Source organism: Thamnophis elegans, chromosome 1, assembly GCF_009769535.1.
Source record: "Thamnophis elegans isolate rThaEle1 chromosome 1, rThaEle1.pri, whole genome shotgun sequence".
NCBI lineage: Eukaryota > Metazoa > Chordata > Lepidosauria > Squamata > Colubridae > Thamnophis > Thamnophis elegans.
In genome coordinates, this window is record NC_045541.1 from 100,395,360 (window position 1) to 100,409,232 (window position 13,873).

The 13,873-nt window shown below is 41.5% G+C and overlaps 1 protein-coding gene across 1 annotated transcript; it reads right to left on the bottom strand.

The window, feature by feature from the left end:
- Nucleotides 1-3,288: 3,288 nt before the first annotated feature.
- Nucleotides 3,289-10,106, bottom strand: LOC116518928 (CD59 glycoprotein-like). The gene is made up of 4 exons (XM_032232482.1): nt 10,036-10,106; nt 7,254-7,336; nt 6,350-6,445; nt 3,289-3,814 (listed from the first exon to the last, which is right to left on the bottom strand). Exons 2-4 carry the CDS (start codon nt 7,315-7,317, stop codon nt 3,606-3,608), a joined length of 369 nt encoding a protein of 122 aa, XP_032088373.1. The 5' UTR covers nt 7,318-7,336; nt 10,036-10,106; the 3' UTR covers nt 3,289-3,605.
- Nucleotides 10,107-13,873: the final 3,767 nt, after the last annotated feature.

The following is a 13,873-nucleotide window of genomic DNA, read 5'->3' on the forward strand; positions in this document are numbered from 1 at the left end:
ATTAGGCAATGACAAAGACACCACTGGGAGATCAATGGAAGGAACCTCCTAAAGTTTATAGAGCTCTGGGCTGATATTATACAACTGTTTGTCCAGACTAGAAGGGGCCCTGACCCTGGAGAGGCCCGCTGATTTGAATCACCTCCAGAAACAGTTTTGGGGAAGGAACTATGTCCTTTTCGACGGTGGATGTGAAAAGATGGGATCTGTGGTGTCTGACTTGTCTGCCTCCGAAGAGGAGGATGGTTTAGAAGCCGGAATACCAGAAACCACCTTGGCTTTAAACAAGAGGGAGTAAAACAAGGCAGGTTTGAACAGGCCGAAGAAGGCAAAAGAAGCAGGGGTCGAATTCTCATCCTCTGACAGGTCGGAATCATGAGTGACCTGCTCCTCAGTATCCACCGCAGGAGGCTGAGAAGCACTTGCAGAAGTCGCCCTTTGGGACTGGTTGGAATGACACACACCCCCCTTAGATTTTTGGGAAGTGGAACAATGAGGCATGGTAGCAGCAGGAGGTCGATGCTGAAGGCCTGCAGCAATGCCCCACTCAATGGCAGCTGCTATGATGTCAGCCATATCATCAGGCTTGATGGAGACAGCCCTGGAGGCAGGGGAACCCACATCTATGTCAGGGGTGATTCTGCCATCCCCTTGAAATCCAATCCCATCCTCCGAGTTCCAGGGAAGCTGAGGGGGGGGGGATATCCCCATCAATATCAGTGGAGAGGTCCTACATTGGGTTGAAATTAGATGGAGGAGAAACCCTAGGAGCGGGTGCAGGAGTGGAGCAATGATTGGTCTTGGAAGTGGCCTTACGAGGAGCAGGATCAGAGGCATTGTCATTAGGTGAACTAGGAGTAGTAGCTTCCTGGGTCTCATGAGAGGAGCAGGCCTAGGAGCCTTAGCAGGCTTGGTAGCAGAAGGCTTGTTATAGGTTCTCTTTTTGCTCCTGCGCTCAGAGGGGACTGGAGCAGAGGGGGCAATTGGACTGGGTGAATCCCCCTCTTCAGGAATGGTCCCGTTGGTCACCATTACTTACAGTTACTGTGAAGCATCGTAGGTGGCTTCCCGCCCAAACAAAATGGCCGCTGCTGCTTTCCCGCCTAAATTAACTGCCTTCAGAGTAGACAAGGCCCTGAGGAAGGGCTGAGGTGGTGAGCCGGCAAGGCAGCTTATCGCCCGGCAGTTTGCAGCCCAACCGCTCCAGCGCCAGGAGAGATTCGGAGCCGACAAATGACGCTGCTGGTGGCAAGAAGAGGCGGCTTGGCAAATGAAGCCTGTGGTCGCCGCGATGAAAGGAGGCTTTTCCGGTGGCGCGGTTGCAGCGATCGTCCCTCCGGAGCCTTGAAGTGAAACTTCTGGTGCTCTTCAGGCAGCGCGGCAGAGGCGAGCGGTAATGAGGGAGCCTGAGAGCGAACCTTGTAGGCTGGCCACGAGGTCTCTTAGCTGTTGAGGCAACCAAGGCACAGAGAGGCAAAGACCTCATAAAGACTGTAGCGCTCTAAAAGAGCGAGGAAGGAGCCTGATTGACAGCAATTTAAAGAGGAAGCCAATTAAGGAGGTTGAGAGAATTTGGAAGGATTTTTAGCTAAAGTTAAAGAAATTAGCAAGGAGAGATAGGGAGACACAGCTAATCGAAGGTTCGACTGAGTGTATTTCTGGGGAGGAGCTTCGTGGGCGTGGCTTTAATACTTGTAGACCCAGTCGTATTGGATCCTGATGGTCATACCCATGCCTGGATGGTGTCTCCACCTACTGGAGAAAGACGTGCACTGGAGGAAGGACATCAGTCAAAACATATGTTTGATATCGTCATTACTTCTTGTTCATTTGTATCAATATCAAGTCCAACAACATTGAAAAAAACTGCTCTTATGGTCACGTGTCAAGTACTCTCTTTCTCTAATCCTCTTTCCAAACTTAAGTTATGTGGAGTTATTGGATTGGATTTTATGACATTAATTTAAATGTTGTAGAACGTTTCTTCTTTCAGGGCTACAAATTTGGATGATCAGTAAATGGCAGCAGAGCGATAGAAAAATACCAAGATTACTAGTGATTATGGCTGCTCAAATAATGCCTTCTTGTCCATTCCATATGGAGGAATCTTCAAAAATACCTCGTTATGCAGCCAAGTTAGGGCAAAAGAAGAATGCATTTGATAACCAGGACAATCCATCCAATTGTGCCACCCATCTCACTATCCAGAGAGATTCCAGGTGGCTTCCAATGGCATAAAAGCATAAATAGCTATGCTGTGGACCATGCCAGTTAAAGAATTCCAACAGACAGGGTCCAGGAAGAGAGCCTCTCTCTGCCATTGCTCTACCCTATGGAATAATCCTTCCCCTTACCCACCATCAGAACTAAAGCAGACCCCCTCTCCTGGCCTTCCAGAAAGGAACGAAAGCATGGTTTAATGGCCTTTGTGGGGAGCCAGATAGGAGCATAGCTGTGGGGATTGTTAGCACTCCCTTTGCCTGTCAATTTTTAAGGGTTTTTAATTACCTTTGCCCATTTGTTAAATTTTTATATACTGCTTGTTAAACTTTATATACTGTTTTCATGTTTTAATATTTTACTATACATCGCCCAGAGTCCCTGTGTGAAGGAAATGGATGATTTTAAAATATGATAATAAATAACTATAAAAGCATAAATGAAGATTAAGAACCAAGAGCACAGAGGTACTGTCTGTCTCTCACTCAACTAACCAACTCCAGCAAAGTGCACCCACACTGGGGGCCTCTCCCAAGAGGCAAATTAACACATATTTTCTCACTGCTTCTAGTCCCAGTTTTTAATATCAAGCTTTTCTAAGTTTAAGCATGTTGTCTAAACAAAAGTATCATTTCCCACTAGGAGTGTCTGTACTCTAATAAGTGCTATAAAATAGGCTTCAAAGTGCTATATTGGAATGGTAGCCAGTCTGAATTTGGACAGTTCGTTTAATCACAGACAAGCCACTAAATGTTGATAAGGAAGTCTGTAGAGTTTCTCAGCCATCCAGGTCATGGTTGTCCATTTTTCAGCAGGCAACTAGACTTCGTTTTTTCTTTGAAGACGTTTCGCTTCTCCAAGAATCTTCTCCAGCTCTGGCAGGATAGTGGGGAATGGAAGGATTTATATTCCTTGCAGGAACCCTTCCATTATATTTCTTGTGTTGATAAGGAACCACCCACCAAAGTGCCATTCACTGTTATGACTAGAATGGTTTAGCTTACTGGAGAAGCTTCCGCTATGCCATAAAAAAGAGCCTTAAAGTAAACAAAAAACCCAATCCAGACATAAATATACAACAGCAGTTTTATTGCGGCAATTCCTTGCAAGTTAAAATGTAGTTGGCAGTTTTATGAGATACAAAAAGGTGTTCCAAACAAAAGGAAGTCTTTATACATCCACATTTGGCTAATATGAATGTCTTACAGATTAAATGTAAGTTTCCAATTAAGTAATGTAAGGAAAAATATGAGAAGTGCAGTACAGCAAACAAATTTTATCTACATAATGCTGTATCTTAATAATTTAATCTTGTCCACCAAGAACCATTTCTCAAATGACAACAGTGTCCTGTATCTTTTTAAACTGAAAAACAAGACCCCGTTTCAGTTCCAGACTAAAGACTTTAAGATATGAGCAACAGTGAGCAAGAAAGCCCCATTGAGAAGTATTTTGCTAGTTACTAGATTTGGAGCATTGTTACACAAATTCGATTGGCAGCAATTGAATCTGAAGTTTTTACTTGAGAAACGTTGTGAAATAAAGTCTACATTGCAATCAGAATACTTCCAGCATTGAGACGTATTATGTGAACCTTAAAAAGAAGAAAAACCAGATTATAAAGTTAGGTTCTATTCTACTTAATTTAAAAAAAATCTGTGCATATAGGTGAAAAATAGTCTGTTCAATAATTTCAGTCTTTTTAATCAGTTGTTAATTAAAAATGATATTATTAGACTATTTATTTCATTGGTAGATTTACCATCTGTGTTTTATTACCCCTCTCCCAACATTTGATAACAGCCTTACGCCAAATAAAACAGAATAAGAAACATTTTTTTTTCCCCCACTAAAAAGGGAGAAAGTAAAATAAGCAATGATTCCTTAGCCACTCACTAGAAAACTTTAAGTCATAGCTTGCACAATTAAAATATTTTAGTAAGACAAGAATTTACTACTGTTTCCCTGAAGAAAAAACTAAAACTACTGATAACTAGCCTGATTTTCATGCCTGCACTTGCCCTATCCCCAAAATAAGCCCTAGTTAAGCTCTGCCCACCAAGTGGTTGTACAAGGGTGTGCAAGGTGCATGCATAAAAATGAAGCTAGGGCATGTGGAACTGCCCCGTACCCACTTATCTTAGGACCACCGTAACCAGGTTTCCCATGCCCTGACACTTCTTGCGCTACTGTGTGACTGCTGCTTGTGGCCATGATGCTCCTCACGCTGGTGCCACTGCTCACACAACAGCATATCACACAGCCTCCTGCCACAAGCGGCAGCACTGGCACGTTGCAGAAGGGCAACGGCATGACAGGCATCAGGGTGTGGGAGGCATGGCTACAGTGGTCCTAAGTTAAGTGGGTAAGACATCATCTGAAAATAAGACCTGCTACTTATTTTGGGCCCCCAAAAGAAGTAAGATTGGGTCTTATTTTTGGGGAAACACAAATAGAGGCACAGTTGTATAATTCTAACTGTTGAACATAATGTTGAAAAACAAACATACCACAAAATGACATAATCCCAAACTGTAGGGGAGAAGGCGATGGCTTGAGCCTTGGATTAGAAGATCTCCAAGGTCCTTTTCAAAAGTCCGTAAGATTTCATTCGAAAATGAGCGTGCATTATTGGAAATAGAGGTCAGTTTTTTCACTTTTGAAATTTTTAATTTGAAATTCAAACCCCTAGAATTTCACACAAGTCTACCTGCTTTTGCTTCCTTTAATTAAAAATAAAACCAGGAAAAAGAATGTCTTATCTTTTTTCCAATGCAAGATTTCTTGCAAGTTATGCTATGCACCATGCCTTCTGTTTCTTATTTTTTCTTTTATAACCCCAACTACTGGAAGATCAGCTAGTCACTTAACCACAACCCATCCCTGTCACCCAGAAGCATTCTGCTTCAAGATTGCACAGGTAATACGCCAGGTTATCCTAAGGCATTAAACAAAACATATAGAAGAAAGCTTTATAAAAGCTAAATCTATTGTATCTGAAGTGAATCAATAAACGTTTTGCATTTTAGTTTTTAGTCAAGGGGGAGCCTGTTTGTAGAGATGGCTATTTTACCTGTATGAGATGAAAGGGAGAATATAAGCAAAGAATGAGTAAGGCTGGGCACTTTGGCAGAACCAGCTATAGGAGAACTTGTGTAACACAAAACAGCATTAATGTGTGGAAGAACAATTCCTGTAGACTAAAAGGCTGAAGGTGGGATGGTGGAAATCACCTTTGATTTTTGTCTCAGGGAATGATATCTTCTGCCCTTCGTTATGGACAGATTGTTTTTTGGCTTGCTGGTCCTACCAACAAGCTTGTAAATTCTACAAAATGGCCACCTGGGCACTGATCTTCCTGCCACCTAGTGACTTTCAAGATACTGATTCCACACGTAAAAGCCTTACATGGCATAGAGACTATTATCTGTGGGACCTTCTCTTTTGTACGGGTTGAAATCAACCTGTAAGAACTGACAGAGGCTGGCTTGCTGCAGATCCCATTGCTTAAGCAATGCAATCTTCTAGGATCCAGTAAGAAGTCTCTGTGGCAGTTTCCTTCTGCAACATCCTCCCTGGAGATTTGTTTCATCTGCCATTTTACAAGTATTATCAGTACTTTTTAAGAGTACTAAAAACAAATCTTTCCCATCCTGCAGGTAATATGGTGGTGGGAAGTGTTTGTTCTTATCTTTGCAAGTGGGAGAGAGAGCCAGTTTAATGTAGTGATTAAGGCATCAGGCTAGAAACAGGAGACTGTGAGTTCTAGTCCTACCTCAGGCACAAAGCCAGCTAGGTGATTTGGGGCCAATCATTATTTTCCAGCCCTGCAAAGGAGGTAATGGCAAACTACTTCCAAAAACATTGTCAAGAAAACTGCAAGGATTTGTCCAGGCAATGACCAGAAGTAAAAAACAAACAAACAAACAACTCAAAGACACACATGAAAACGGGGTTGGGGGAGTATTGGTTGTTCCCTCCAGATGACACAGTATATTGATATTTTATGCTGACTTCATTGTGTGCACATTAAACGGCTCAGAATAATAAAAATCAGTCTAAAAATCAGATTAATAAATTTGTATATTTCATCAGAAATTAAATATAAAAGATATAAAGTAATACTCACCAAGATATACTATTAAGCAAGCATTTTTTACACCTGTGCAGGTTTCAGTTTCATTACAGGTACGAATTGGACAATTGTAGCACACTAAAGCATTTCCTAAATAAACAAGGAAAAAAAGAAACTAAACACTATGTTCCCTTCTAAAACGGAATCCCTGTTAGAAATTATAAGTAGTCTTTTCTTACTGTTTTGTTTAGCAACAGTTCAAAGTTTTAACAATATTAATGGCAATAGCACAGACTTATATACCGCTACAGAGTGCTTTACAGCCCTCTCTAAGCAGTTTACAGAATCAGCATATTGCCCCCAACAATCAGGGTCCTCATTTTACCCATCTCGGATGGGTGGCTGAGTCAACTTTGAGCCTGGTGAGATTTGAACTGCCAAATTGCAGTCAGCCAGCAATCAGAAATAGTGTGCAGTACTGCAGTCTAACCACTGTGCTGCCAAGGCTAAAAAAAAACCAGTTTTGCGAACAATCCATGCATTTACAACTATTGTATCATCATCCATAGCTTCACAACTAGCTCCTGAGAAGATTGCAGATTTCAAATTATCTTGGCAGGGAAACTGCATAGACATGTTCATATAGTTGCCAGGAGTCAAAACTGACTCAAGGACACATACAAAAATGATAAGGAGTACCCTTGAAACCAGATCACTAGGATTGCTCCAACAATTTGACTGGTTATATAAGATAGTGTCATACAATTCAAACCAATAATCTGTCATTCAAAGGGATATACCTTTTTCTATAATTATTATATTATCCGTGTAATTCCAAACCATCAAACTAAGACCCAGACAGCCCTTTGAATGATGAGCCACCTTTGCCTCCCTGTTCTATTATTCTAGTCCCTGCATTGTTATCATTCTGTTTCCATTTACCATGAGGTTCACTTACCTGAATGGAGGAACAAAGCCAGAAGAAAGGTAGTAATGACAGCGGTGACTAAAAGGGATTTCATCTTGTTTCTTCTATTCAACCTACATAATAAAAATAGAGTTGTCCTATCAGATGTTCTAAACCTAAATCGAACAACAGTATTTGTATCTGAAGCCTCAACTTTCTATACCCCATGTCATTATGCCAGCCTTATATAAAACTTTTATGAGTGCTAAATAGGAATATAATTTTTTCCGGGCACGTGACAGAATATTCATGAAAGACAATGACACTAGCCTGAAGAAAATGTTAAATTATTGGCCTCTAAAGTCAAACCACTAAAATGAAATATTACTAAATTTGGAATCTTTTTATCGACTAATCAGAATTTATCACAATATGAAGAAAAATATTTATGTACTTAACCCAGTACTCCAAAATACACTCTTTTCTGGAGGTCTCTCACCATTTTAGCTGTATCATTTAAATTGATTTTATGCATCCCCATATCATCTGGGACTTTTGTCTCATAACACATCAAAATCCCAAATAAGTACAAGCATTTCTTGAGTACAACAGTAAAAATGGCAATTAAACTGCATAAATAGTCACCTCATTCCTACTGGCAAAGTGAAAAAAGGAATGGGGAAAAAAACAGAAAGGGGAGAAAACAGCTAAAACTAATCAGCATCAACACTATTAACTATATGTATTTCCATACATTTCAATCCTTTTCACTACCACACACATATATTGCATCCTCCTCCGCTTTTTCTTAAAACTTCTCACCAGTTTTTGTGGAAGTATTAAGTCCTTCTAGCCATAATATTTTCAATCCTCTCTATGCACATCCTTAACATATGAACAGTAAGTGTTCTATATGTGGCAGGGGTATGAAGCTGGCTATATTTTATTAAAAAGACACACGAGGGTAGTTTAAAACACATTATGTCTATGCTGTAGCACCAAATTCAGATTTAAGCATAAGCTAAACCAGTGGTAGTCAACCTTTTTCTACTGCCCACCAGTTTTTGCGCAAGTGTGGAATATTTTTTAGAAAGGAGGATGTTTTTTTAAAAAAAGAAATGTACGTACATTTATCTTTTTGTGTTGTATTGTGTGCTAAATAAAGGGAGACTAGTATAGAACTATTTCAAACTATTTAGCTCTCATCAGCTATTTATCTTTTTATTTCTATTTTATGCATGTTTATGTTTTTAACTTTATGAGCCAGACTAAACACTGCTTATTCTCCTTTATTTTATCCCCTTTTCTCTATTTGTCTTCCCTTTTTGTTAATTTTTTCTTTTCCTTTTTATCTTTTTTTTACCTTCCTTAGGGCAATGTACAAAAGTAAGGCTGAGCCCATTCTACTTAGCCCATTTATTATTATTAGCCAACAATTCTCTCCTGCCTATAACTTTTCTTTATCCTATTTTGCAACTGCTCTGTTTGGCTTCTGCCTGTCCCTGCTATCCTCTCCTCGCGTTTGCTTCGCACTCCTTCAAAAGGAGGTTTTAACCTCCTAAGTCCCTACCGCCCACCTGGAATCCTGAAACGCCCACAAACAGTTTAGGCCTCCCTTTTTTAATATATGCTTTAGTTGTTAATAAGTTTTAAAATGGCAATAAGCTGCACAGCATATCATTGGAGCAAATAATTCATTTGTGAAGGTTCCCAAAAGGCCTTGAAACCTGGCTCTGCCAATCAGCCTAGAGCCCTGGGAGGGGCGTGTCATCCTGAAAGTAGTTAACGGATTGGGAAAAGATTCTGCCACTGTCTTTATCTTAGACATTTTTATTTATTTTTAGTGGCAATATTTATTAACTCAAGATTTTAAATGTAGGGCCATCCTCTGGTGTGATGGCTGGCCTATACATTTAATAAATACAGGTTTTGGTTTTGAGAAATCGAGCAAGAAAATGAATCCGTTACTCAAAGGAGGAGTTCATTCTTCATTTCATTTTTAATGCTTGCTTGCAGTTAATGAAAAAAGCATACTTTATTTAGGTGTATCCTGCTTTTTTCCGCCCGCAAATAATTCGTCTGCGGGGTTTGTCTGCGGGCGTAGGCGTTGATCGAAGATTGTTTTGCCGCCCGTCTGGGAGACCTTGCGGTGCAATGTTTTACGTAGCTTAGGGCTCCCCCAACTTTCCATCTGACTCAGGCGTGCTATCTTTCTTGGTGGGGTGGGGTGGGGCGCCCGAGCCTTTGGAGTGGAGCAACAACGCTACGGGGCGGCGACAAGGCGTCGTCTCCAAAAAGGTGAGCCGCTCCAAAAGAGCTGAAATTCAAGCGTCACTTTCGCACGTCCATTAATAACTTTTTTTTTGGCAACCGAGTCCAAATTGCTTGCCAGCCTTCTACCTTTCACAGCGTTGGCTTGAAGGCGGCCACCCGCTTTCCCCCAACTTTGTATCTACTCTGGGAAGAAGGAAAAACGTTTACCCCGAGCAGAGAGAGGCGGTTAAATTTGGATTTCTGAATAAAACAAAGCAAGCAGGAAAGACTAAACCGCTATTTTTTAAAATCTTTTTTTTATTTTTGCCTCCCACTCGTTCGCCATTTCTTTTGTGCCTCCTTGCTATTCCAATCCCGCGTTAAATCCAAACTAAAACCCGACGGTACCTAGGGTGAAAAATCTACGCTACGCCCCCGATAAACGACCTGCATGCGCTGACCCAAGCTAGCAATCCGACTGGCTAGCGGATTTCAAAGGAGCATTTGGAACAACCAACTCAAGCGCACCGGCCCTGCCAGAGGCCTCGTTTTGAAACGGGGGGAAACACCCAATACTTACCAGGCAGCAAACGGAGACAATTCAACGAAGCCGAAGCTTGTCAACCTACGCCCATGCTCTCATTCGTGAAGGGAATTATATATAACTCGGCCGAGGCGGAGCCAACCTAATGTTGATTTTCATTGGCCAGTTTATAGGTTTCCCCATCCCTTATTGGCTGCATTATCATGGAGATTGTACATAAACAGCTATTTCTTGCCTTTCAGCTAAAGCTGTAGGGGGATATTTGTGAGATTAATCACAAGGGTTGAGGAGAGTAACACGTACTATAATAATAGGAATATCAGCGAAGAGGGGAGGAAAACAGAATATTTCAATACATTTTAAACATTTTATTCTAGGGATGATGGTGGTGTATGTATGTATGTATGACAGTTACACAACGGGAACCCAAAATGCTTGCTCTTTTACGAGACTCTCTCGGGGGTACTTGGCAATCTCCAATTCCTGATGACGGAAGCTACCGCGTGATATGCTGTCTTGCTCCACCGAGCCGTGCCCAAAACTTAACTATGCTAAAACGTATTTAGGACGCGCTCAGAATACATAGCAGACTCGGTCTACATTCTTAAGGAAACTGTTGTTTTATGGATATGTGCTTCGGAGTCCTATCCGGAGCAGTATTAGAAGATCTAAACACAGATGAGCCAATACATCATCAATTTTTTAATTCAAGATACCTTGTTCACAAGTAATGTGAATTAGACTTTGAAAAATGTGGATTTCCAATGCAGCTTTAAGTAGGAACACCTATATTTCAAATGCTACAACAGATAACTGCATGAAACTTTAAATATAAAAGAACTTTCTTAGGGGAGAAATTTTAAGTGGCAAAAAATACGCTTAGCATCCTGTATTTCCATTTTCCATCTTGTATCCATTTAATGCCAGGAAAAATCGTCAGTTAAAAGACCGCACAAACTGGGGGAAAGAGTGTGAACTTGTTAATTGACAAATAGATATTGTGGTATGAAAGTGTTGGAAGAAATGTCCTTCTGGGTTCAGTTCCAAGTGGGGAAAGACACTGGAAACATGGAGGCTACTTGGAAAGATGGTTTAATGGTGAACAGGGTCACATGGCATGAGCTCCTGAACAGAAAAGGGGGAATCACATCCTTCCAGATGTTGGGTGAAGAAGAAAAAGAGACCGAGATGCTGAAAGTTCCTGGTTTTGTGCTCTCTCAGGCCTTTGATCTTGAGCTTGTATTCTGATTGATTGTCAGACTGCCATGGAGTCATGCAGGGACAACTCTGTAAGGTGTGAGTCCATGTTTGGTTGAGCATTGCTTTTTACCAGGTGGTCTGTAGTGAGAAAGGTAAAGGGCTAATCCTATCATGGCTTAATCCCATCACCCTGGAGATAAGGGAGAGGACTTTGTTATGTAGAATAGAGTGCCCAGGCTTTTTAATGGCCCATTGACAAAAGTGGGGGCTATTAAGACTGAGTCTGCTTCCTGAAAAACATGTTTGTCCATTTCTGATCCCGGAAAATATAATATTCTGCCTTTTTAATATTTCCCAGGATATATCATTTTTTCTAGGAGTGGGTTTTAACTTCCTACAAAAGAATAGCATTATTATGCAAAGCTGTAAACAATGAGAATAATAGCTTTACCTATGAAACACCAGAGTGTTGGCTCTGTTTGCACAGCTTGGTAGGCTGCAATGTTATTTGAATTCTTTATGGTTCAGAAGATCAACACTGCCAATGGATTAATTCGGAAAGCACTGGTTAAATCAATATTGGTGCACCGAATGCCGAAACAGGAACATGCATGCGGGCATGGCGGAATGTGGGAAACTGAAAGAGAAGTTCCCTGGCACACACATGAACTCAGTTTCCGGAGTGCACATGCGTGCTGGTCACCTGGTCTTCCGGTTTCTGGTGTGCATGCACCACAAAGACCAGCTGGCCATTGTGCATGCACACACCAGAAACAGGGAGGTCAGGTCTTCCTGTTTCCGTTGCTCCTGTGCATGCATGCCGGGAGCTGCTCTTCCAGTTTCTGGTGCTCCCATGCATGCAAAGACCAGCTGGAACCCGGAAGAGCAATGGGCAACGGCTGACGTGCATGGAGAGATGGCTCTATATGCCACTTTTGGCATGCGTACCATAGGTTCACCATCACAGGGTTAACTCATGGATTATTGTGCCATAAAAAGTACAATTCAAGAGAATTGAAATGCAGTTTACTTGTTGGTAGTATAAAGCTAAAAATTATCAAATCACCAAGGGAAAAAATAATATAGTTTTCTTTATTCACACATTAAGCTCACTCTGGTCTTTTTAAACTGTTGTGTTGCTGGGAAAAGCAAGATGTAATCCAGGAAGGTTTTTGTTTTGTTCTGATTTGTTTGTTTGACAAGGTGAATATTGGCCTGATGAAAAACTGCATGAAATTGATATTCCCATTCGTAAGTATAAATTTGGACTTAAAAAAAATCCCTAATGGGGAGAAATATCTGCAGAAAATATTTTCTTTCTCTTTTATTGTGCCACATTTTATCAAGCACATGTGTACTTTATTTTTTGTCTGACATTCTCATCAGTGTAATGAGATGAACAAGTCTACCAGGACGTGCAGCTGGAGGCAGGGGAGGAGGGGTCTCACCAGTCTCATGAGTAAAAGGAAAGAATTTTTTAAATAATTAAAAAGGCCAAGGCAGTTGCTGCCAGACTCCAAGTCACAGTGACTCTGAGTCTGCTTAGTGCTAACTGTAGGGGGAGGCGAGAGAACTATGGGCCTCCTTTGCATAAGGATTTTTTCGCCTTTAAGAGTTAAGCAAGGGTTAAAAAGCGAAAAATTCCTTATGCAAATGAGGCAAGTGATTCTCCTGCCTCCTCCTGCAGAGGGCACTTTGTTTAGAGGCTTTTTTAAAACATTTAAGCAGAGTCATCCACGTGGTGACTCTAGCAGCAACTATCCTAGCCTGCCTGGCCCTGGCTAGACCAAATCTTGCATTTTTGATGCACCTGGAAGGTATGTGGGTCAGAGGGAGGGGGGGCAGGGGGAAGGAATTCAAAATTATTTGTAAATAATTGTAATTTGTTTTTATTGTCCGTGTGTGTGTGGTTGTTTTTTTTTACCCGCCTCTGCTGGCACGGGCTGGCACATTTATTTTTATTTTTCATTTTTTTTTTTTTTTTTTTAAAGCCATGCCACCTCGGCCTGCCATAGAGCAAAATATGTCCTGGTTTGTGGCCGGGAGGCATGCACTTTAAAGTGCCAGCGTGCCGCCCGGCCACAAACCAGGACATGTTTCGCTCTATGGCGGGCCAAGGCGGCATACACTTTAAAGTGCCGGCATGCCTTCCGGGCTGGCCATTCAGCGGGACATGCTTGATGTGCTCCATCCCGGCGGGCGGAGAGGGCGAGGGAGGACTGGAGGCGACGGGCAGGCAGGCTCAGCAGCACTGCTGTACCAGCAGAGCCAGCCTGAGGGATGAGGGATGGCCGAGCCTCCATGACGGCAGGGCCCCGGCGGCAGGGCTTTAAAGGCTTTAAATCCTAGAAATTGTAGAATACGTTGTTATTCATCTTGGCATCTCTAATTGATTCAACCAATTCATATAATTGTCAACTAGCATAAGAATTATAGGACCGGAAGCCCCAAACCTTTGAAAGACATTAGGTTGAAAATAGCTATGTTAAAATTCCTAGATGTGCTTTTTGAACTAGACCCATCCATTGTTCATTATATTGATATGCCAAGGATCAAGTGGGCTCAAAAAGAGGTAGGCAAAGGAGAGAGCAATTGCATGCTAGTTACATGACTGAGAATTGAGAGGGTATGTGGTGATCTAAGGTCCACATTAAGCATCTAATATTTATACAAT